General features: G+C 37.9%; 1 protein-coding gene across 1 annotated transcript in view; it reads right to left on the bottom strand.

Moving 5' to 3' along the window:
* The window catches only part of CNTNAP2 (contactin associated protein 2), a 1,225,394-nt gene that overhangs the window by 176,302 nt on the left and 1,026,501 nt on the right, over nt 1-22,591 (bottom strand). The window contains exon 15 of the mRNA XM_076330744.1: nt 20,232-20,359. Within this exon, the coding sequence (XP_076186859.1) occupies nt 20,232-20,359 (128 nt within the window). The remainder of the gene's footprint in view (nt 1-20,231; nt 20,360-22,591) is intronic.

Raw genomic sequence — 22,591 nt, forward strand, 5'->3', positions numbered from 1 at the left:
GTTTGTATTTAAAAAATAGCTTCAGAGTACTTTGGGATCAAAACTACAGCTTAAAAATACAAAACTACAGCTATTATATTGCTAACAGTCTAGAAATCTCATGGGCTGCATTATGGTGAATATACTTTACATTTCTATCTTATAATTCATATTGAACTGGAGAATCTGGTACATTTCAGGGAGCTTTTGTGTGTGGAAAAAATAAAAATACTTATTAATCTACACTTTGCACAATGTATGGTTAAGTTCATATACTACCCTAGAAACACTTTCACAGTAGAAACAGTATTTTTTTAACATTTAAATTTTTTCCACATTAAAATAAAAACTGACAAATTACATTCTTCTAGTCTGAATGCCTGCCAATGAATATTTTTTTAGGTATTCACCCATCCCAAATAAAAACAAAATAGCAGCATGGCACTGAGTGATTTCCATTTCCACTCAAAATTTGAATTCCAACAAGTTTTAGTATGAATTTGTATTTAAAATATATTATCGAGCATCAGCAGTTGAAGAAAGGGATTTTGATTCCAAAAGTTCTATGCACAGCAGGGCTAATAGAGCCATCTCCAGACAGTTCACCTCTGATGCCTAAAGTCGATTTGATGAGGAAATAGTATGGCTAGACTTTGTCTCTCCTGCTGAAAACATGAGAGTCCTGAAGGTGACTCCTCACCCTATGGGTGAGGCTGAGAACAGGACAAGCTCTGGCACAACGATATGAACTGTGCTTTTGAACCACATGAAGCTGTTTCTGCCCTCACTCTGCTTCCAGCTGTGTATTAGTATCCTTTATTTTTTTTCCAGAGGTCAGGGACTGTTCAGTTCCTACCGGTTTACACTTCTGTAAAAAGGAGCAATATTGAGGGAACAAAACCCTACTGTTAGAGTTAAGAGCATCAGCATTTAAGAACTCTGCTATAGCTATACCTTTTCTGCATAGATGGATGGGTCATTTGTGTCTCTGAGGTGCCCTTTTGGATGTGCACGTACACTCTAGAGTGTACCTAGAGTACACTCTAGGCAAAGGAGATAGGAAAATTAATTCAGAATATAGAAAACAGAAAATTAAAAAAAGACAAAAAACCCCCAACTCTAAAAGGCCAAAGGGGTAAAAAGGGTGAAAAAGTGAAAATCAGTGAAGACAGAAATATTGTAAAATATGTGTGTTAGATTTTAAAAGAACATATCCTTCCTGTAAGGCCTAGTATTCTTCCGTGTTATGCTGGTAAAGTGTCTTTCTTCCTGCCTTCTCTGTTTCAAAGGTATAGAGATGTCAGTATTTTGGAAGGTGAGTATTTTCACAGTGGTCCCTGACAACAGGGATGCAACTGAGCCTGAGATAAGTGTGTTAGTCCCGTAGTGTTGCAAATGCAAAAACCTGGCATAGTCAACTGTCAATAAATGTATAATATCTGAAGTACTTAAAAAATTGCAAAGCAGTACTCCAGGAATTGCTAATTAATCAGATGTTACAGCTGGCAGCAGTTCTTGTTGCTACTGTGTCCATTTGATTTGAATCAAATATCTTTGTGGTAAAGATTTCTTTAAATTGTTATTGGAATAGAAGAAGACTTAATATCAATGAGTAAGTCAAAATGCATTTAACTGATTTTAAAAAGAGGGAAAATGCTGCATGTAAATCCCAAGTATTCTTTGCAAGAACTGGCTTTGCTAACGCATAACTTTTCTATAAATTGTAGATGCAGCTGCAGGAAGCAGTATAACCACAAGGTTAAAACCACAAAGATACTTCAAACAATACATACCTAAGAGTTATGCCATTGGAAAGCCAACAATATCAATTCTAGATTTACAACTGGTAAACTTAATCTGTCTAAGGGAGTCTGAAATAATTTCTATTTACTGCTATCCAGATCAGCTTAACGCTGAATACTGGGGCTACGTATGCCTATCTTTCATAAATGCAGAGGTACAAGGAGTAAGATAGTGCTTATTTGTAAGCAGCAGAGAAACAACAGGGCTTTGTTTCCATATGCTGTACAAAATTATTAAATGAAACAAAATAACCCAGAAAATACAAGCAAACAAAAGCACACATGCTCAACTGTCAAGTTATTTATACTGCCCTTTCTGGCAATGTAATGGGCTTCCTCCATTTTACCGAAGCAAACAAAACCTAACATGTCTCCAAAATGCTACTTCAGCTCCGTTTGACCTATGCCAAGTCAGGATCCTAGATGATCTGGAATAAATATCTTGGGTAAAAGAACAAGAATAGATCCAAGTATTGAACAGAATAACAGAATATCTTAGATCTTATATCTTTATCTGGCTGCAGCCATGGAGATTGTAAAGTTTGCTGCAGAAGGCTCCCAGAAATGTCAAGGCCAGTAGCTACTGGGGTTTCAGTGATATCTGTAAGCCGTGAAGACAGTTAGTAGTGCAGCCAGCTCTCTGAACTCCTACTGACTGGATCCCTCTGCCTCTCTACCCCTTATAACTTTCGCAGGGGCCTTAACACTCCAAGGAAAAGTAAAAGTCTAAATACCTGTGAGTACAGAAATACAGACTTAGGTAGGCTAAACATTATAACTGACACTCCTGCTCCCTGACCTCATCCATGAAAATCAAGAGTATGTAAGCTGTATTTCCTATATAAGCCGCCCCCATGTTCTGATACATGATTGGATGTAATAGAAATGTTTAGTAATCTGCAGCACCAACGGCTAGGATGGTAAGAATTATTATCATACTGAATAGCATCTTATGCCATTAATAATCCCACTGAAGTAAATTATTTGTGAACTAAGGCACAACTCACTGGATTTTATTATCAGAAGGATTTCCCTGGCACACAGCGTGTTAGTGAGCTGGCATTAACCCCCCTTGCTTCTCTGCATGGCCGTGGTCAGATCGGGAAGCACTGGGGTCAGTACAAGGAGGGAGTCGAATGGGCCACAGGCAGGGAGAGGGAAGCAGGCAGGGGTGCAAGATGTCTTGGCGCTGGTATTGTTTACCATGAACATATATAGCAAAATAAAATGTTTCTTGCAAATGGGTGGAGTGACATCTTTTACAAAGGAACTATGACTCTTTCTTATGTCTGGGCCTGCTACAGGGGCAGAACAACAAACCTCAATGCCTCCTTTAGGATAGGTTATAAAATTATGTCTAAGGATTCAACACTAGTATGACCAGGAATATATTTCATTAGGAAACCTTCACTCTCCATATTAGAGGCAGTCCTATGACTCTGGGTGCAGGGAGGGCTACAATCAATAGCCCTTTTGTGAACTAAATCTTTCTCATCTTATTTTCAACCACTTGGGTTGTCTCTAAACCATCCTCATAAATTCCATCAGGCTCCTAGTGTTTGGGATTTTTAAAACTGCGAATTCAACTTTCAGTTTGGTGATAAGTATTAGCAAACTTAACTTGAGCTTAATGGTGTTTTTCATCTATTAATGGCTATTTGAGTTCCCCTAGGAGCTCTTCTCTATGTTTTCAAAGCTCATCTCTCTTTTGGCTGCCTTCATGTCATGAACAGTGTTTTCTCAGACCACTGTGCAAAAAACAGCCTCTGGAAATGCTGGTGTGCAGCATATCGTAGTCTACAAATCTGATACAAAAAGATACCATTAAACCTTTTAAAAGCTACAGGCAGCCCTCCTATTTGCATCTGCTCCTTGCAGAAACAATCTGATGCTCTTCAAACTAAATAGTTAAAGGTCTACAGTGCTACCTGATGTTAATGGGCAGATATTTCCTATACCTATTTCATTACCCTCACTGGGCACCAGTATGTGATACCAGGAGTACTACTACACGGGTGACTCTGCCCACAGAAATATCAATTGGAAGGAGGCACAGAAGGGTGACGGGTAAGGGGAGGGGGTGCATAAAGAAAGTGTCATTCAAAGCCTCTCATTTATAGGGACAAACAGGTCTATGCTCATGTTCAGAGAATGCAGGGCAGACTCGGAATGCTTTGGCCCCCTTACCGTGTGAGAGCTGCCTGCAGCACAGACCCTCGCAACAGCAGGGTACCGCCCAAAGGCTGGAGAGCTGCAGAAGGCACCATTGCAGGGGCTCCACTTGCTGATCTCACTGCCTGCTGTCTCACCCCCAAGGATGGTCTGTGCCTAAAACCTGCAGGAGACCTCTTATTGTTCAATTTATTTCAGTATACGTGATAATTTAATTTCCCGTCCAATATAACAGGGAGTATGCGTATTTGTCCTAGCTATTTCTACACACAATGTGTGTTTATCCATTACCCACTCAGCTATCTGTCTTTAATTAGTTCCTCAGCTGAGTACTTCAAGCTGTGCTGTGCGTGTCTGGAATGTTTCTTGTTTTGCTAATGAATTTAATTTCAGGAAGCTCCTTGATCATAGCTCAGTCACTATGAACTACTGACTCTTCATGTGTAAATAAAACGGAAGAGATGTGGAGGGCCCCAGGCTTGCTTTCTGTGATAAGTGATGATGTTTACTTGCCTAAGTCTCTTCAAGAGAGTGAGTACAACTAGGAGAGAGGGGATGAGGAACAAGGTGGAGAGATAAATCTGCAGCATAAACCACCATTTCTCTAAAGATCTCAAGGGAAAGGTCTAGTCTAATCATTCTTCCTACCATGCATATTTAATACAGTCAGCAGAGTTCAAAATCCCTGGAGCCCAGAAAAATAAATTTTACAGGTGGCCTCTGGAAACATCTGAATGTTATTTATGAATAATTTTGCTTTTTACATATTGAGCTTGCAGAGGAAAAAAAAAATGTCTGGCAAATCATGGAGTAATTTCCCTATTTTCATGCATAGAATAAGGCTGACATGAATTGGGGCTGATAACCTTACATGTTCCATTTTCTTTCAACATCAAAAAGTATTTGTTGGAGGCAGGACACTCTCTTGTTTTCTCCTGATAAATCACTGAGCACATGTGCAATTTCCTATTGGTTTTGGATCTTTCTTGGTTTGGGGTTTTGCTCATTTATTTTTGGATGTGAGTGGAGACTAGCCCGAGGCCTGGATCCCTAGCAGTAGCTCTGTTGCTAATTACAAATGAATGGAAATGCTTGAGATGGTCTTCAGGTCAATTCTAACCTTGGCCATGTAGAAGCACAATGATTATCTTTTAGCATCTGAGTAACCTGAATGGAATGAAGGACCACGGTCAGATTTCTACACAAGAATGGATCTGGTACGTGGGAAAGTCTATCAGGATGATTAGTGAAAAAACACATTTTACAAAAAATGAGTTAGAAGAGTTTGGCTAAGTTAGTTTAGATAAAACATTGAGAGGAGACAAGATGACATTTCATGAATACATTTTGGAAGTACTGATTAGGAAGGAAGATGTATTTAAGCAAAAGATTAGTATAGGTACAAGATCAAAAGGGTATAGATTGGACATGAATTCCAATGTTGATTGCAAATTAGATGTTGTTTTCTATCTACCTGAGAAATGACACACTGAAATACTTTTGCAGACAGGAGACTTACACGATGAGATTTGATAAGTTTATGGAAGTGATTCCAGGAGAATTGATGGAGATGGGCAATGCAGCTCCTGATATATGTCTTTAGGTCTCTGGTTTGTTAAGATGTCCACAAGAGGTTGAAAAGAGATTGGATTACTGTTTGCAATATACATTGTATTGCTTCCACACTACTGAGGATCAGGAAGGAACCGGGGTTATTTTTGTGTTGATATTCCCTTCCTCTGAACACCATAGATTTGTGATTGCTAGACAGACGTAAATGAAGTGCTTTGAATAATGCTGTAGTCTCTCAGCTGCTTAGTTATGTGGTTAGCAGCAGTTAGAGAGAACTGTCATATGTGGAAAGACATCTTGTGTGTTGGTTGGAGTACTGCATCAGGAGTAGTTATCTGTTAGCAGGATTGCCCTTTACAACCCAGGAAAAGGAAAGGCCTGACTTACAGATCTTGATTCATGAAAACCAATCAGCGTGTGATCTCTGCCCTTTTCCTGATTCACAAGCATTTGGGGACTGGAGCATGTGACATATGAGGAGAGTCTGAGGGAACTGGGTTTGCTTATCCTGAAAAAGGCTCGGAGGGGAGCTAATTGCTGCCTTCACTGCCTGATAGGTAGTTCTAGAGAAGACAAACCCAGGCTATTCTCAGAGGTGCAAAGCAAAAGATCAAAAGACAACTGTCGCAAATTGCAACACAGAAAATTCCCACTTGATATAAGGAAAATGTTTTCACAATTAGAGTGGTTAAGCACTGGAACAGGTTGCCCAGAGACACAGCAGAAACTACATCCTCAGAAACTTTCATAAAATGAAAAGAAAAAGCCCTAAGCAACCTGATTCAGGTTTGAAGTTTGTCCTGCTTTGAAGCAGGAGATTGGACTAAATTACCTCCATAGGTCCCTTCCAACATAAATTAATTTACGATTCTAAGCCCTATTCTTCCAGCTGAGCTCAGAAACACTTGAAAATATCTTACATTTTATGATCTTCAAGAATTTAATGTCTTGCTGTGGATGGTAAGAAAGATATAAAGCAATTTGCAACAATAGCATAAAATGTTGGGGGTTTTTTTTGTGTGTCATCATCCGACAGATTTTCTGACTGGAAGGTGGCATATTCTCTGCTTTTTGAAATATTGTTTTATTTGTTGTGTTGTGTTTGATATTGTTGGCTTCTATATGTCCTCTTTGAAAAACTGATAGTTTCCCCCCACCCTTTGGAAAATATTTTCAGTACAATGCAGAAGAATTTTATCAACTAAGGGCTAGAAAGAGAAAGAACTACAATAATGAAAGTCTACACATGTTTATTATTTGAAGGTTCAAACAGTTCATGGATTAAAGCAAAAGCTCAGCAAAGCACTGTTTCATTCTTGTTGCCACGGGAAGTTGGTAACAAGTTGCTAACAATGACACACCTATCTCTTGAACTTACATCTTCAGATGCTGGTTTCCATTTTTCTCATCCTGCGTATTGCTTTAAGCATCTTAATTTTATTTGGTTGTATCTTTGACTACTACAGATTTTCTAAGACTGGGATAGCGGCAATGCACTGTATGATAATAATATTTTTATTTAATAACTGACTCTCCTTATGGGATCCCAAAGTTACCTTATGATATTATGGAGAACAATCAGATTAGCCACCTGAAATACAGCATGTGTACGAAGAACAGGAGAGAGCTCTCTCTGCATGCTGATATACAGAGACATGCTTCAGAATATGGATGGGTGGAATATCAGTTAATCACATTATAATTTAAGCAGGAATGAAGCTACTGCAAGAATGTTTTTTTTTTAGTTTACAAAAGCAAAACTCACAAGTCTCTATCTCAGCATAGTGGATTATTTTGCATTCAAAGAAAGGAGTGTCCCTCCTATGAAACAAATATTTCATTTAGTTACATATTTTCTAACAAAACCTTGTCATTGTTACAAAACACTAAAGCTTTTGAAAATTCTGAAATAAACTGAAAGTTTGTTGAAACTGTTCATGAAATGTAACTACACTGAGATGATTGTTTTGAAAATTTTACTCTGATTTGGACATTTTAAAAAGTCTTTTAGTTCAAAACCTATTTATTTATGAAATATAATTAAACAGTGATGAAAAGGCTCTTTCGTAAAATGTTGAAAGTCAAAGTCACAATGACGTCCTACCATCAATGGAAATTCGGCTTGCTAAGCAATGTGTTCTGTTTCAAATGACTTCTTATGTTTTTCAGTCTTGGTATAGCAAGTGTTTTTGAGAATTTTCTCTCCTTTTGGGGTGGGAAATTAAAGTATTTTTTTGGAAAATCCCTTCTCTACCATGTTTTTAGAAGCATCTTAACTTTCCTGGAAGATATCCTGCCAACTATGGATAGAGTTTACTTCTGCCTGCATCTGAAATATGAAGATACAATAACAGTTCATAACAATAAATTGTTTCAAATTTAACCTTATCATAGCAAATCTAAAATAAATGATAGTCAAGTGAATGGGACACAGATACATGAACTGTGTTCTGTGGCTAATAATTGATTTACACTTATTTAGTTCCTCAGTTTTCAAAAGCAGAACTATTTGCAGTGATAAGGCAAAAGTTTTCCATCTGCAGGAGTTCATCAAACCAAGGGTAAATAATAAAATATAGATACAGTGTGCATGTTGGAAATTGGTAAGTGAAAGAAAAGGCTGAAAAAAAGATTTTGAAACCATAAGTCACTATTGTTTCTCTTTCCATAACTGCTTCCTTGAAAGCTGTTCTCATGAAAAACATTGCTTCTCTGAATTAGACCAAATCAGACATGCAGATGATTCTTCACAAATGAGAGTTGAAATATAGGCATATAAAAAAGTTAGAATTTGCTGCTTAATATTGTAAAGCTGAAAGCTTCATGATTCTGTAAGCTTAGCTAAGACTTTCGAAGTACAGATTACTGTAAGCTTCTAACAGTAAATGGGTAGAAATGCCTTGAATTGCCTTAATGAGAAAAAAAAATACAATTTTGTAAAGTAAAGGATTTTTCAGTCATCTTTTAATTCTATCTGAGCTGATTCAAAGTTAAAACCCTGACTAAAATTATCAGCATTTTAAAATTTCTTCTTTTTTTGCCTTAAAGAACCAAGTAGGTACCTTAAAAAAGGTAAGTTTTTAGCACAGAAAAGAGGAAGAATGAAGGGGAATTGCAACCTTTCCTCTGAAACCTGCTCTCTAAATATTGAATTTATGGTTGTATTTTTAATTTGGAACCCAGCATATTCAAACCCAGAAATTTAATAGTGGAAGTTCTCCATAGCATCATCAATGGGAAAGGGAGTAAGTAAGCAATTCTTCATATTACTCTTACAGTTTTCTAGCCCTTTTCCCCCCACATTTGCAAGTTTTTCCATAGAAGAAAAAGGTCAGTAAAAAGCATTAAAGAACAGATCAGAGAAAAGAAATAAGAGGCTAATTCTTCACACTGTACCTATTCTACTTCTGTCAAGCTATTGTCATATTCCCTTTCCCCAGTTCAGACTTCTAATCACTTGCCCAAAATGCACAACTTTGCAACCCTGTGTTACTAGGTACTAAAGCTGTTCCTTTGGGGACCACATCATAGATCTACATAAAAATCTAGAATGACCCGCTGCTTTTTCAAGAGAAGGATCAGGATACACTCCTTAGAAAATCCTGGTAAGCACTGAGTGGGACGTGATATACACACCAAATACTGTGTATATATACATGTAATAGGACTTGATGACGGGAGTGTTTTGAACAGAAGCTGTCAGAATTCAGCCCTACAATTAAAGGATGGGGAGAGGAGCCTGCAGGATGAGAAATCATTATGAAGTGCAGCTGCAGTTGTGGAATACATACCTGGCCTTCCTTTTTATTCAACCATTTGATAGAAAAAGTTCAGCTGTTTTAAAATCTTGTATTAAGACATAGTTAGAGTTAACTTGGTTCCCTAGTACAGAGATCAATGGTACAAGTTTAATGAGCATCGAGGGTCCCCGAATTCTTCTTTACTAGTTCCTCCATCTTGGCAGTTGGGCATTTCTTAGTGTTACTGAGTTACTTTGTGTTGTGTGCCAGGTGTTGGGTGCTGTGAGGTTAGACAAGCTCCGTTATAACTGGATATCCTCCATCCTCCTGCCACTCACTTATCTATGTCTAAATGAGACTGAATTTACATAACTTACACACAGCGATGAATGAAACTGACCTCACTCTACCCTACCTTCAGTCATTTTTTGTCTTTTTCTGCTCTTTCTGCTTTTTAAATGTCAGTCAGTGCTGCAGGAATATGCAGGCCAAAAGTATTAAAGTGAGAAAGGGTTCCACCTAAAAAATGAATATAGATAATTTCCTCCATTTTATACCTCATTTCTAAGATTATTCAGGTTTATGGGGTGAAATTTAAAGGTGACTGTAAATTTGTGCATGTAATTGACAGAATTCCAGCAACTTCTCATTGCCCAGTTTAGTCTCAGGTTCTCCTAGTTCCTTATTGCTTTACTGACATCTCCTTCTCATCACCTTATACACCGTGGGAATTGTTTCATCTTTCCATTCTTAGATTTTGTACCCGGCACAATTGCTTTTCTTACTTTGCTACAGGTAAGTGGTAAGATATTGATATGCATTACAATCACATAGATGGTAAAATTTTGAAATTATAATTAAAGCATAACTTTAACAGGATTTGAGTTTAATATGAACAGCTACTGTATGTCATCTATCAGACTAACGACTCTTTGCTTAAATTCCCTAGGAATTTAGAGAGAATACTTTACGTGAAATGCTTCAGATACTTCTTTTTTGCATTAAAGAAGATAAAATTAACCTGTAATATAATCATAATGATGAGGGGACTTTGAATAAAATTAGCTCTTAATTGCATTTGAATTCTATATCTCTGAAACATAAAGCTCATAACTCCCCTATGGAGTTTCACCATTTTTTTCTTTTACGATCAGTTGGAGAATTGATCATGGGCATTGATTGCCATACGTTTTCATTACTTCAGCAAATACTTAAAGAGAGTAAAATTTATTAGTGCTTTGAAATTCGAATGAACTGCCTTCTGTAGTTTATACCAACATACACATTTAGGTAGAATTCAATGCATGTGAGAATTAATTAATAGTAGGCAGGTCCATTCCAATCTTAAACCAGGTAAAATGTCTCTGCAACACTCTGGTTTACATTTCATGATCAACCTGGGAAGTGTGGAGATGTAAATTGTGGAACTGTGTTATTCCTCGTACCTAAATTCAATATATGTGTAAAACAGATGTGACTTTCATTTTAAAAGACAGTAAAGAGTGAACAGAAAAAGTAACTGGCAGGAAAATACACAGTAAAGATGACAAGGATAAAATGTATTTCCCCTCAAAAGAGATACTCAGAGCATACTGCTTTCTTGTTCTTAAGGAAAAGTCTCCAGCAATGTAAATTGTATTCATAATGAAAGCACATGCTAAATGACAATGTAATCTATAATACTTTCATACACCACCAGGTACAGGGAAAAGTGGCATAAGTCTTGCTCTTCTGAACCAAACACTCGGACTCTACCAGATCTTGGCAAAGCTTGGAAAGGATTAAAAACAAGGGCTCAAATTACATCGAGAGTCAATGCTTGCTGTTAAAAGGATCTCTCTTCTGTATGTTCTAACAAGATCAGTCCCATATAAAGGTTTTCTTTTTCTTTTTTTTTACCTTGGATCACTGACTTGCGTATGGCACAACCTGTACGGGGCACTCATTTTCCCAATATGCCAAAATTATAATTTTAACTCCACTTTTCCTTTATTCTCTTGCACTATTTGCAGGCATCCTGCTGCTTCAGTCAGACATAAAAAGACATGTCCTTATAGGACGATGGTGGAATTTTATGTGATCTGTATTTCTTCCTGCTCTGTGAGATGAGTAGAGCTCATGGGTAAGGTTTGCTTTCAGAAAGCAAACAGAACAAAACCTGACAGTGAGTGGGATACATGAGGGAATATTCATATATGACCTGTTGTTGTGGCTTAACCCAGCAGGCAGCTAAACACCACACAGCCGTTAGCTCACTCCCCCCACCCACAGTGGGATGGGGGAGAGAATTAAAAAAAAAAAAAAAAATCATGGGTTGAGATAAAGACAGTTTAATAGGACAGAAAAGGAAGGGAAAATAATAATAATAATAATAATGATAAAAGAATATACAAAATAAGTGATGCACAATGCAATTGCTCACCACCCGCCGACCGAGGCCTAGCCAGTTCCCAAGCAGTGGTCACCCCTCCTGGGCTAACTCCCCCCCGGTTTATGTACTGAGCATGATGTCGTATGTTATGGAATGTCCCTTTGGCCAGTTTGGGTCAGCTGTCCTGGCTGTGCCCTCTCCCAGCTTCTCGCTGGCAGGGCATGAGAAACTGAAAAGTCCCTGACTAGTGTAAGCACTACTTAGCGAGAACTAAAACATCAGTGTGTTTTCAACATTGTTCTCATCCTAAATCCAAAACACAGCACTGTACCAGCTACTAGGAAGAAAATTAACTCTATCCCAGCCGAAACCAGGACACCTGTGAGTCAATATGATTTATGTTAAAACTGGGTCACTTTACAAGTATTTATTCCATGAATACACTTGTATGCAAAGTTTGAACTAAAAGAGAATTTCATGGCCATGTTATAAATCTCAGGAAAAGGTGTTTTACAGTAGAAATATTGACAGTTTATAATGAATGCATGAACACAGGAATCATTAATCTTACCAATTTCTCATTGGGTTTTTGAGATTATATAAAAGGAACCTTACATTCAGGATGGTAGGTAGAAAGAGCTCTCAATGAACCTTACAGTGCTCTAGAGGTTATTTCCTCCCAATTTTCTAGGCCAAAGTGTCTCCTGTTGTACAAACGCAAAGGAGTAGGAGCAAAGTATCTAGAATGATTAGCTCAGATTAAGTATTATCATGAAGAAAGAAAGTATTTTTTGGAACTTAAATAATTTCAGCCATACATGTTCAAATGCTGTTCACACCACCTACCACGCCCCACCCCCCAAACCTCAAGACAATTCCAAGCTGATTTGCAATTCCAGAGATGTTAGGTCTCATTTTGGTACTGTCCACCATGGATCATCTAAGGTAGAGTTTATCTTGTTGAAAACTTACATAACAGTAAGTTACAAATTAAACTCAAAGGTTTCTGATTTACGACATCAGAGAATCACTTTTGAGTGTAATTATAGTGCCTCTGAGAATTGGTTGCAAATGAAAAAGGATGACAAAACTACCAGCCAAAAAGCCAGCACTTGGAGCACTTCGCTGCTTAGGAAGGATATGAGAATCTGTGTAAGAGAAGCCACGAGAGGACATACTCTATCCTATGTCCACCTTTAAATCTCTTTGCCTATTTCAGCGTGAGAGAGAAATGCCCTAAATTCATGTGAACAATGGAAGTTTTTCAGCTCCTTTCAGGACAGGCAAAGTTTTATTCACATGGCCAGAAACGGCCTAAACTTGTATGACACAACTGGCCACGGTCTGAGATTTCCTGGGAGGTGAGAAAAGGAAGAGTTCTCTTAGAAAGAGAAAGGCACTGCAGGAGGGCATTCCAGCACTGCTGGCTGTTGAAAACATTTCTGTACAAATACTAAAATAAATTCTAGCTAATCTTGACAATAAAAGCAAATTATGCAGTGTGAAACAGGGTTAAAGGTGAAGAGAAAGAGATAGACTTAGCTATGGGAAATAACATTATTTAAATCAGATATTAAACAACTGTAAAAGAGTGGATTTGTTTACTTAGCAAGATTTAGAAGGATGACCTAGAGGGTCATTCTTTTCTCTTGGGTCTCTGAGGAAAGCAACTGCACATGAAGAATGATCACAGCAATTTGATTAACTGAACTGGATGATCCCTAAGCACTTCCTTAATTATAAGTGAACACTTATTTTATCACCTTCAACAAAATCCACTGAAAAAATCAAATGACTCTGAAATAGTACTTCCTAGTTGTTGTCGTGGTTTTGGCAGGGATAGAGTTAATTTCCTTCTTAGTAGCTGGTACAGTGCTGTGTTTAGTATGAGAATAATGTTGATAACACACCGATGCTTTAGTTGTTGCTAAATAGTGTTTATGCTAGTCAAGGACTTTTCAGCTTCCCATGCTCTACCGACTTAGAAGGCTGGAGGTGCACAAGAAGCTGGGAGGGGGCACAGCCAGGACAGCTGACCCAAACTGGCCAAAGGGACATTCCATACCATGTGACGTCATGCTCAGTACATAAACCGGGGGGGAGTTAGCCGGGGGGGGTGACCACTGCTTGGGGCTGACTGGGCATCGGTCAGCAGGTGGTGAGCAATTGCCTTGTGCATCACTTGCTTTGTTTCTTCTTCTTCTTCTCCTTCTTCTTCTTCTTCTTCTAATTATTTTATTTCAATTATAAACTGTTCTTATCTCACCCCACAAATTTTCTCACTTTTACCCTTCTGATTCTCTCCCACCAGAGTGTGGGGAGTGAGCGAGCAGCTGTGTGGTGCTCAGTTGCCGGCTGAGGTTAAACCACAACATTTGTCAGGCTGCTTTTATTGAAAGGAAACTTTTCTTTCCCCTGTTTCGCTGTTAGCATCGGAATGACTGTGATGAACAGCAAGCACAATGTCCTGATGTTCTTTGGATGAATCTGTATTCCACTTTAATTCCACAATGTACAATCCAATGCAACAGATAAAGACATGCTGGGGTAATAGCTGTGGAAATTCAGCAGACAAATGTTTATGTTTATTAAAGGCATCTATAGTTACTGGGGAAAAAAGTTAAACTCTTAGATGGATCAAGTTTTGACATGTATTTACCCTACTGAACTTACCACGATTGATTGGAAGGTCATGAGGAATTCATAAAAAATAAATGTATATAGATATATCCAGCAATACAAGCAAAAAATAGGGAAATGTAGAAAAATCCAGAGATTTTGATTAGTTTTCTAACCTGAGTAGCAGAGAACTAATTAACACCTCAAATAGGAATTGCCTAAATTTCAGATATGTAATCCCATCACACAAGTTTCCAGTGGAATCATTGCTTCAGAAGTTTCAAAAAACAAATTTTTGTATTTTTCACATCTAATTATACAGTTAAGAGGCCAGCTGCAAGCACTCAGGATTGATTTATTTTGGGGGGCATATCATTGATGTTATTTTTCATTTGATACAGTGTTTTCACTTCCAGTAATGTGTAAGACAAGTCACTATATTACTGGAATATTGTCTAAGATTCAGTAGGAGTAAAAATCGCTTCTACTGAAATTCCAGCTGGATCTTTTACCAATTCAAATTGGTTTTTTTCTGGGATACTCTCCAGTTTACCTTACCTATGTATGTAACAGTAACATCACTGCTGGTCTGATGTTACGCATTGTGTATCGTACTAGAGAATTGACCTTGTTCATAGGTTTAATGTGTAACTGAAAACTGCACTGTAAGGCAGTGCTATTTTTTTCTGAAACTCAGGTGGTACCATTGAAAAACATTTCAAGATGTTGAAAGTGTCCTCAATGAAAATGGACTAAGCATGCATATGAAACAGTAAATTTATTTTTCCTGACAACTATCAGTTCTGAGTCGCCAACCTGCACCTGTGATGCATAAGAAGTACTTAAGGAATACAAAACCACACCTCACCAAGGATACTAGCCTGTAAGCACTGACCCTGGCAGTGGCTGTCTGTTTTAGGTATCTATAGAGTGGTTTTAATACGAACGCAGAGTCACAAAAAATGCCCATGTCCACACCACTGTCTGATTAAATAAGCCAACTCTACTGGAACATTCTAAAAGGAAGTACAAGAGTAAAGCCAAAAGTGATATTTAGAAGTGAAGGAAACAAAGCATCAAGCCATGAAAGGAGTAACGATGAGCCACGGTCAAAATTACTGAATAAAAGAACTCAAGGTATATTTCCCCTGAGAACACACACGCACAGTCACACACACATATGCACAAACAAAATCAATGCACTGATGTAAGAACCGAGTTTTGATTTGTTCCTGAACTTCTGTCATCTGTCAAGGAGACTTTTTGTCTGTCACTGCAGATCCTACATGAACAGTGCTGATACTGGTCTTCATGAAAACTTAGCTTAGAGAGAATGACAGTCAATGCAGCTGCTTCCTCCTCCACATTTTGAAGATTAAAGATAATGGAAGTAAAACACAAAAAATGATTCATGGCTCAAAAATCAAAGTCTTACTGGGAGGGTAAAAACTGTACACTGGAGGAGATGGGGAAAACATAAATCTGAGCTGTGTAAAAAACATCTCCCCCTTAAATTCTGTCTTTGCTATATCAGAAATGGGACAAAAGGAAAACAGACTCAAGGAGAAAGGCAAATCTAGAGCAGAATAGTCAGTCTGTTCCCCTCTGGGCTTATAAAGAGCAGACTCCAATCAAAATCCTTGGAAGTCCTTGGGAAAAGGATACTCTTAGCAGGTTACAAATATAGGAGCTTTGAGAACACCAGTATTTTCCTAAGGGGAATGAAAAGAAAGTCTTGAAAAGGTGCCAAAAGTCACGAAAGTAATTTTGATTCAATATGATTATTGATGAAATCTCTGTAGCAATAGCCCCAACATAGTAAGCTAATCTCTTCAGTTCGGTTTCAGAAGAAATTACCAGATCCATTTTTGCAGCCTTGATGTACCACCTCAGGCTGAGCTTAGGGAGAAAAAAAAACCCCAACATACTTGTGTCCTTCTCTAAAGGGAGGAGGCTTGAGGTGCCCTTTTGCATTACAGTGGAATAACATAGAAATGGACAAGGTCTTTCTATTACTGGTTTGAACAAGGCCAAACGCAGCGGGGCTGAGGGGTCCAGGTGCTATTGCATTAGTATTAGTAAAACTGTAATAGGTCTGTAAAGGGATTTTAATCAGTGTCTCAAAGATACTTGAAGAGTAAAGCTGATTAATTAGTGTTTCTACGTTGGCCCTTTTTTCTAGATCCTGCACAGAACACATTCACTTGAGAAAAACAAGAGTAGTTTCCTTATCTAATATTACTATGGAGTCTCAGGACTGGTGAATGTCAAAGTTACATAGATATGTGTTTTCACTGTTTCATTTTTAATTCCAGTTCAGCTTAGAGGATCTTGAGAATCTGCTGATAAACTGCTGTTGCCATTCTGTAAGTACAACGCTCGTATAGCAGAGGCCAGGAAGGACAGCTTTGCTTTAAGTCTGGGTAGACCTGACATTTGCTCAAAATTCTTGTTTGATCTTTGGATGCAATATAATGCCAAAAACCCCACCAAATCCATACTCTGGTTATGCACCTGTTCTTCATAAAATTAGATAATTCTGCTCTCCTTGTAGGTCACCACTTAGAAAAATAATGAAATATTTAGAAAGCATTCCTCAACACTAAAATAGCAAATGAAAAGAGACATCCTGGATATTTTATCCAAGGTACAAGACAGGCCCCAGGCAAGATTTATGGGATTTTTGCCACAATGACTAGATGAGTCTTCATCATTCTGGTAGAACACAACAGCTTAAGCAGATCTTTAGAAAAGTAATAAAGGTCCTTTTTGCTGACTACTTTTCAGGATGCAAATAGTGTTTTGTGAGGTGCAGTTAAATATGAAAAATACTTCTGGAACACAAAGATGGATAATCATGCATGGCCAAGTTTTCTGATTTTATTTCCCACAATAGCCACCATCCAAGCTTGCCCAGAGCAGCCTTAATCAGGTCATAAATCAGAGGAACAGAAAAATGAAATTGTCATTTATGTGACCAAAATAAAATCTATATTTCTGAAAGAAGAATCTAGCAATTTTTGCAATAGGAGAACAATTACAATTCTGCAATAAGTGTACTACATTCCTAATGTTCCTTGGTTTGTGTCAAACAAATGGCACTGAGATGAATGATTTTCAGATTTACTTTGGTCAGTCAATAGTGTAGGAATGGTTAATTGTTTTGGCCCCAATTGATTAATTGATTCTTTAAGAATTTGATGGGTATGGGAGGAAGGGAACTGCATGAGACAACACATACCTTTGCTTTCTTTAATCCTCCTTGCCCTCACATAGCAAGATTTCAGCTGTCTGTTCTTATGGACTGCAAAGGCCAGCAGCTCTGCTGTACTCTTACAGCTCTCTGGTACAGCTGTGACTGGGCCTCGGTGACACGTCAGTGTCTCTAGATGTTACATAGAAGTGGCTATGAAATGTGTGGCAAATTATACTGTAATTCTGATGTGAGAATATGGCCCTTCATGTGCTGCAAAATATCACTGGAGTATGGGTTGATACATCACATGCCATGGACAACCCTCAGGGCAATATGAGATAAGTTGTCACAGTACTGGCAGGCTCTACAACCACAGTGAGAAATCCTTCTAAACAGGTAAATTTTTATTTGACTGGTTAGGCATTCTTACCTTTCCCACCTTCCTTCCAGCCAGACCAAAAATCTGTATTTCTTTGCCAGTCTTCATACCTCTAACTGAATTTCATTTACCACCTTCAAAAATTATACAATGATAACTACATACAAAACACATGCAACTGAACTTCTTGTGCTGTAACAGGAGAGTCAACATTGTTAGTATTAATAATGTTGGTTTTGATGCATATAATATACCAAAAATGGATTAACTGTTTTTTAAAATCCCTTTCCACAGATTCAGCACTTTGGCTCTTTCTTCCCTTTGGAACAAAAGCACATTTTGAAATTTTGGAATTTTCCCTAGGACAGAAACCTTGTTTTCCACAGGCTTTAATCCATGGTGAGACAGTACTGGTCTGGGGTACAGCAGCTGTTGTATATGGTCAAGAAAGAATACAAAGGAGAATGCATAGCAAGTGCACTCAGAATATAAAATGGGAGCTTTTACTAACTGCAAAGGACTGGGGTTTATATTATCTCCTGTGAGAAAACTTATACCAGCTTTTTGACAATAATATATGGTCATGGAAGTAAATTCAAATTTATTTATAGGCAAAGTTTTTTTAAAACTACAAATCATATCTGTAAAGTTCAAACAGAAAATTCAATTAATCAGGATGTTAGGAATACACCCGTTCAGTTTCCCAAACGGCTGTGTTACTCAGTCACACTCTAATAAAGGCTACTGTCTGCTCAAATGAAGTTTCATTTATACTAATATTTAGAAATGGCTCACACTTTAGTGACTGATATTTCTAGCAGCACTCAGATTCAGGATATGAGGAATACAGCTGCAAGAAAAATGCTGTTCATTATTTCTTAGTCATCAGTTGCAAGAGCCTATTACGAAAATGTTTGTCAAACATAGTTGAGAAACAAACAAACACAAACTGACCTGTGATTAGACAAACACCATAAATAACAAGCAACAAATAGGTGATGTGAAAGTTTGCAAACATCCTATGATATTTGTTTCTGCTTGTTAGGCATCAGATTCATTAACAAAAGCCAGAGGGATCATTTGTGTAACCCAGAAAGACCACGAGCAGAAAAAGAGGCTAAGCACATTCAGTTCAGAGCAATGGCCTAGTGTTTTGAGGGACCGGACTGGGACCCAGAAAACTCTCTTTTGTACTTGTAGTGCTGGATGACTCTGAGTACATGATTTCCTCTCAGTTGGGATTAATTTCTTTAGTTTAAGGCAGGTATAATGATACTGACCTCCTTTGTAAAGTACTTAGAAACATGCAGATGAAAAGCATGTAGCTGTAAAGGGGCAGAGGAGGAAGGACAAACCGTACTCATCCCTGTCGTGTCATGTTAGATGCTGGTTAGAACCAGGTTGTTCAACTTGCATGTACTATGCCCACCCATTCAATATTTCTACATCACTGCAATCTCATAGGCTGACTTATACACTCTTTACCAGCATCTGAGGATGGATTTTGTATTCCTTATAGACCATGCAAATATTAGTTATTGTAAATTAAATCAGGCAACCTTTCCTTACTGCACCTCTTATAACAGAATGGCCTTCAAACACAGAGGACAGGTATAATGCGTGTGCCAACTGCATAGAGTTTAAGTTTTTGAAGTGTGATTTAAAAGGGCCTTAAGCAGTTGCTCTGCCTTCGGTGGTGAATTTCACCTTCTGAAATGTAAAATAGATTGAAGGAAGAATACAATCCTCCTAATTACATCCCAACTTTTTTTTTGTGTGTGAAGTGGAAATTTATCCATTATACTCATTTACTCTACCACCTGCTGACCAAACTGGAGGATGTACACCTCCTATCAACACTTAGCCTGGAAATCAGGGACTACTACAAAAAATCCCAATGTTTTACATGAAACGTCTAGCCCTGATATAGTCAACACTTGATAACAATCTTGTCAAACTTTATACACCTGTAAACAGAGTTTATAGTGATAAGTTTTGCCATCATGCTACTATTTATATCCCATAAACATAGTTTACAGTGATATGCATAGCAATGATAATGACACTGACAAGCACTCAACAGAAGCACAGATGTTGAGATGCTCTTATGCAATCTGTATTACTGCTTATATCTACATAAACTTAGTTGAATAATCAAACATTAAAAGTTGCCACATTTACTATAAAATAAAGACAAATATCGATATTTTAAATGCAAAGATGAGCCATTATATGTGCAGTTTCATAGACAAAATTTCTCAAATCATACCATGCTTTCATAGAAAAAAGTCTCTGAGTAGACAGCCACTTCTCTAAATTTGCATGGGGTGTCTACAAAACCAGTTCCCAATCTAGTTTGCTTTCTACCCAGGAGTAAGTGGAAGAAAACCAGCCAACTTACGATCTCCTTGACAACGCACAGGACCCACGGATATCTTGGCTTCAGACCCAGGCCGGTCAACGTCTCCAACCACTACCTGACTCACTGGTAGGTGCTCTTTGTATGACAACATCCCAGTGTCTTTTCTCCTGAATTACAGAGAGAGAGAAAAATAAAGTAATTGTGAAATACATAAAAATGATTTCCTTGATCATTATTATTGTTCAATGAACTAAGCACCAAAAGAACAGGTATGTAACAATTACATCAATACAGTGTTACTGTCTAAAAACCTGTCTCAAACGACATCAGTTTGAGCAATAACGCTGCCCGTTTACTGGAAAATGGATGGATAGCCGCTACTGTCACCCAGGAACACAGTCAGAGTAGCAGCATGCTTTGTGGCCAGTCCTGGACTCAGCTGGGCTTGTGTTGGTCTTCCTGCTTTCCAGACTGACCAGCTCCATACTAGTGGGTAATACTTTGCTGTTGATCTCCTTGCTGATGTATTCTGAGAGGGAAAAAAATCCTAATACACTTCCTAGAAGTGTATCTTTTTTGCTCTAGTTGCTGCCAGTTATTATCTTAACAATACAACCTCTGCATACCAAGGAAACAGTGCATCTTTTATATTTAACATTTTTAGTATTAAATTAAAAAAGAGAAATTAAAGACTAATTATCTGAAAAGGCTTGTCATCTTAGTCCTGTCATTTCTAACACTAAGTGCCTAGGTCCAAAAAATCTAAACTTGTGAATCTAACCATGAGTACGCAGCTCAAACCGCATTTTAGTTAGCAAGATCACTAAAATTCAATTTATAGTCTCTAAAAGCTCGTTATTTCAACTGCAGTGAGTAACCTGGTGCCTTTTTCATGCCTAGACCAAATTACTATGTACAGTTACAATATTTTCCCTTTATCATTTCAAGAAGTGAATTCAGCTGGCATGTTGAGTGCTGTTTCTTCCAAATAGAAAAAAAAATAAACAAAATTTAATTAGGTACCTTATCTCTCAGGTGCTTGTTCCTTTTTTTTTTTTTTTTTTGACATAAACACATGGAAGGACAAAAATATCCACACAGGAAAAAATGCACTATATGTAGTGTTAGGACTATACTTTTTGACACAAAAGAAAGTAAGAGGAAGCAAAATAAATCCACCTATTTCTCTCTCTTTTTTTTTTTCTCTTTCTTTTTAGCTGTACCTTGCCATGTAATTAAGTATTTAAAGTAAGCAACTTTTTGATCTAAAAATCAACTCCTTTGTTCAAAAATACCATAGGATGAAGGATGAATTCAGCATCTGGAAAAGTTACTGAAGAGCACAGTATGAATTTAACTGGGAACTGGTAAGGATTTCAGGAAACTGAAAGTCTTTTTCATCTCTAACTCGGATGACTCCCTGATCTGACTCATTAGATTGCTAACAGCTGGGAAGCACAGCAGGGATCTGCATGATCTGTGGTAATGCTCGGAGTTTTCCAGTGCGCAGTAGTATTTTCCAGTAGCATCTCCAGTCATCACCCTCACTGGGTCCTTCTGAAGAGATGGAAGGCAAAACATTCTTTTTAAAAGAAGCACAACTAAAGTAATTAAGAAAATAACCATCACATTTTTGAACGACAGTTCATTGGAACTCTTGTCTGTTCTCTGTGATGAAGAGAGTAACTAGAGATTTAATTACTAGAGTTTTTCAAATAATAGATGACTGTTCTCCTTAATCTGTATGTTCTTCCCCTTCAGAGCACTTGCCTTTCTCTGTGAGCCCTTTGTATTGCTAAGGTCATTAACCCTCTCTGGTTGGACACAGCTATACCAGGTGCTGTGTTGGTGAGGCTGCTACAGGGGACTGCTAGAAAGGAAGGAAAATGGAGAGGAGTAACCCTCGCAGAATGCTTCTGCAGATTGTGCTAGGTTGTAGCATACAGCTTTTCATCCACAAATTGCAATGCCCTTTACAAAGGTATCGTGTTCATCATTTTGGAGACAGGTGATATAAGAAAAGGGAGTTTAAAGGACTTTCCCTTTAAGAAAGAAAAGAGTGAATAACAAAGCCAGGTATGTAGACCAAATCTTCCATCTCTGCTAAAGACTTGTATCCATGGGACCCACTCCCTTCTAATAGAGGATAAATGTAGGTCATCACTTTATTCTTTCTGATATTTTCCTCTGAGACTGGCTTTCTCCACTGATTGCTAATCTTTCAAAGAATACTTTAAAGATGGACGTGTCTATTTAAAATAAAGAATTCTTCAAAGAGTGGTAAAAAGAAAACTGTCGGCATTTCTCTTCTTTCCTTCCCCTCTCACAAAAAGAGCTAATATTTCAGCTCCAAATAAGGATGTCAAAGGGCAGCCCTTTTCCTGTCACCAATAGCTTTC

The sequence above is a fragment of the Aptenodytes patagonicus genome, chromosome 2, assembly GCF_965638725.1.
Source record: "Aptenodytes patagonicus chromosome 2, bAptPat1.pri.cur, whole genome shotgun sequence".
Lineage (NCBI taxonomy): Eukaryota > Metazoa > Chordata > Aves > Sphenisciformes > Spheniscidae > Aptenodytes > Aptenodytes patagonicus.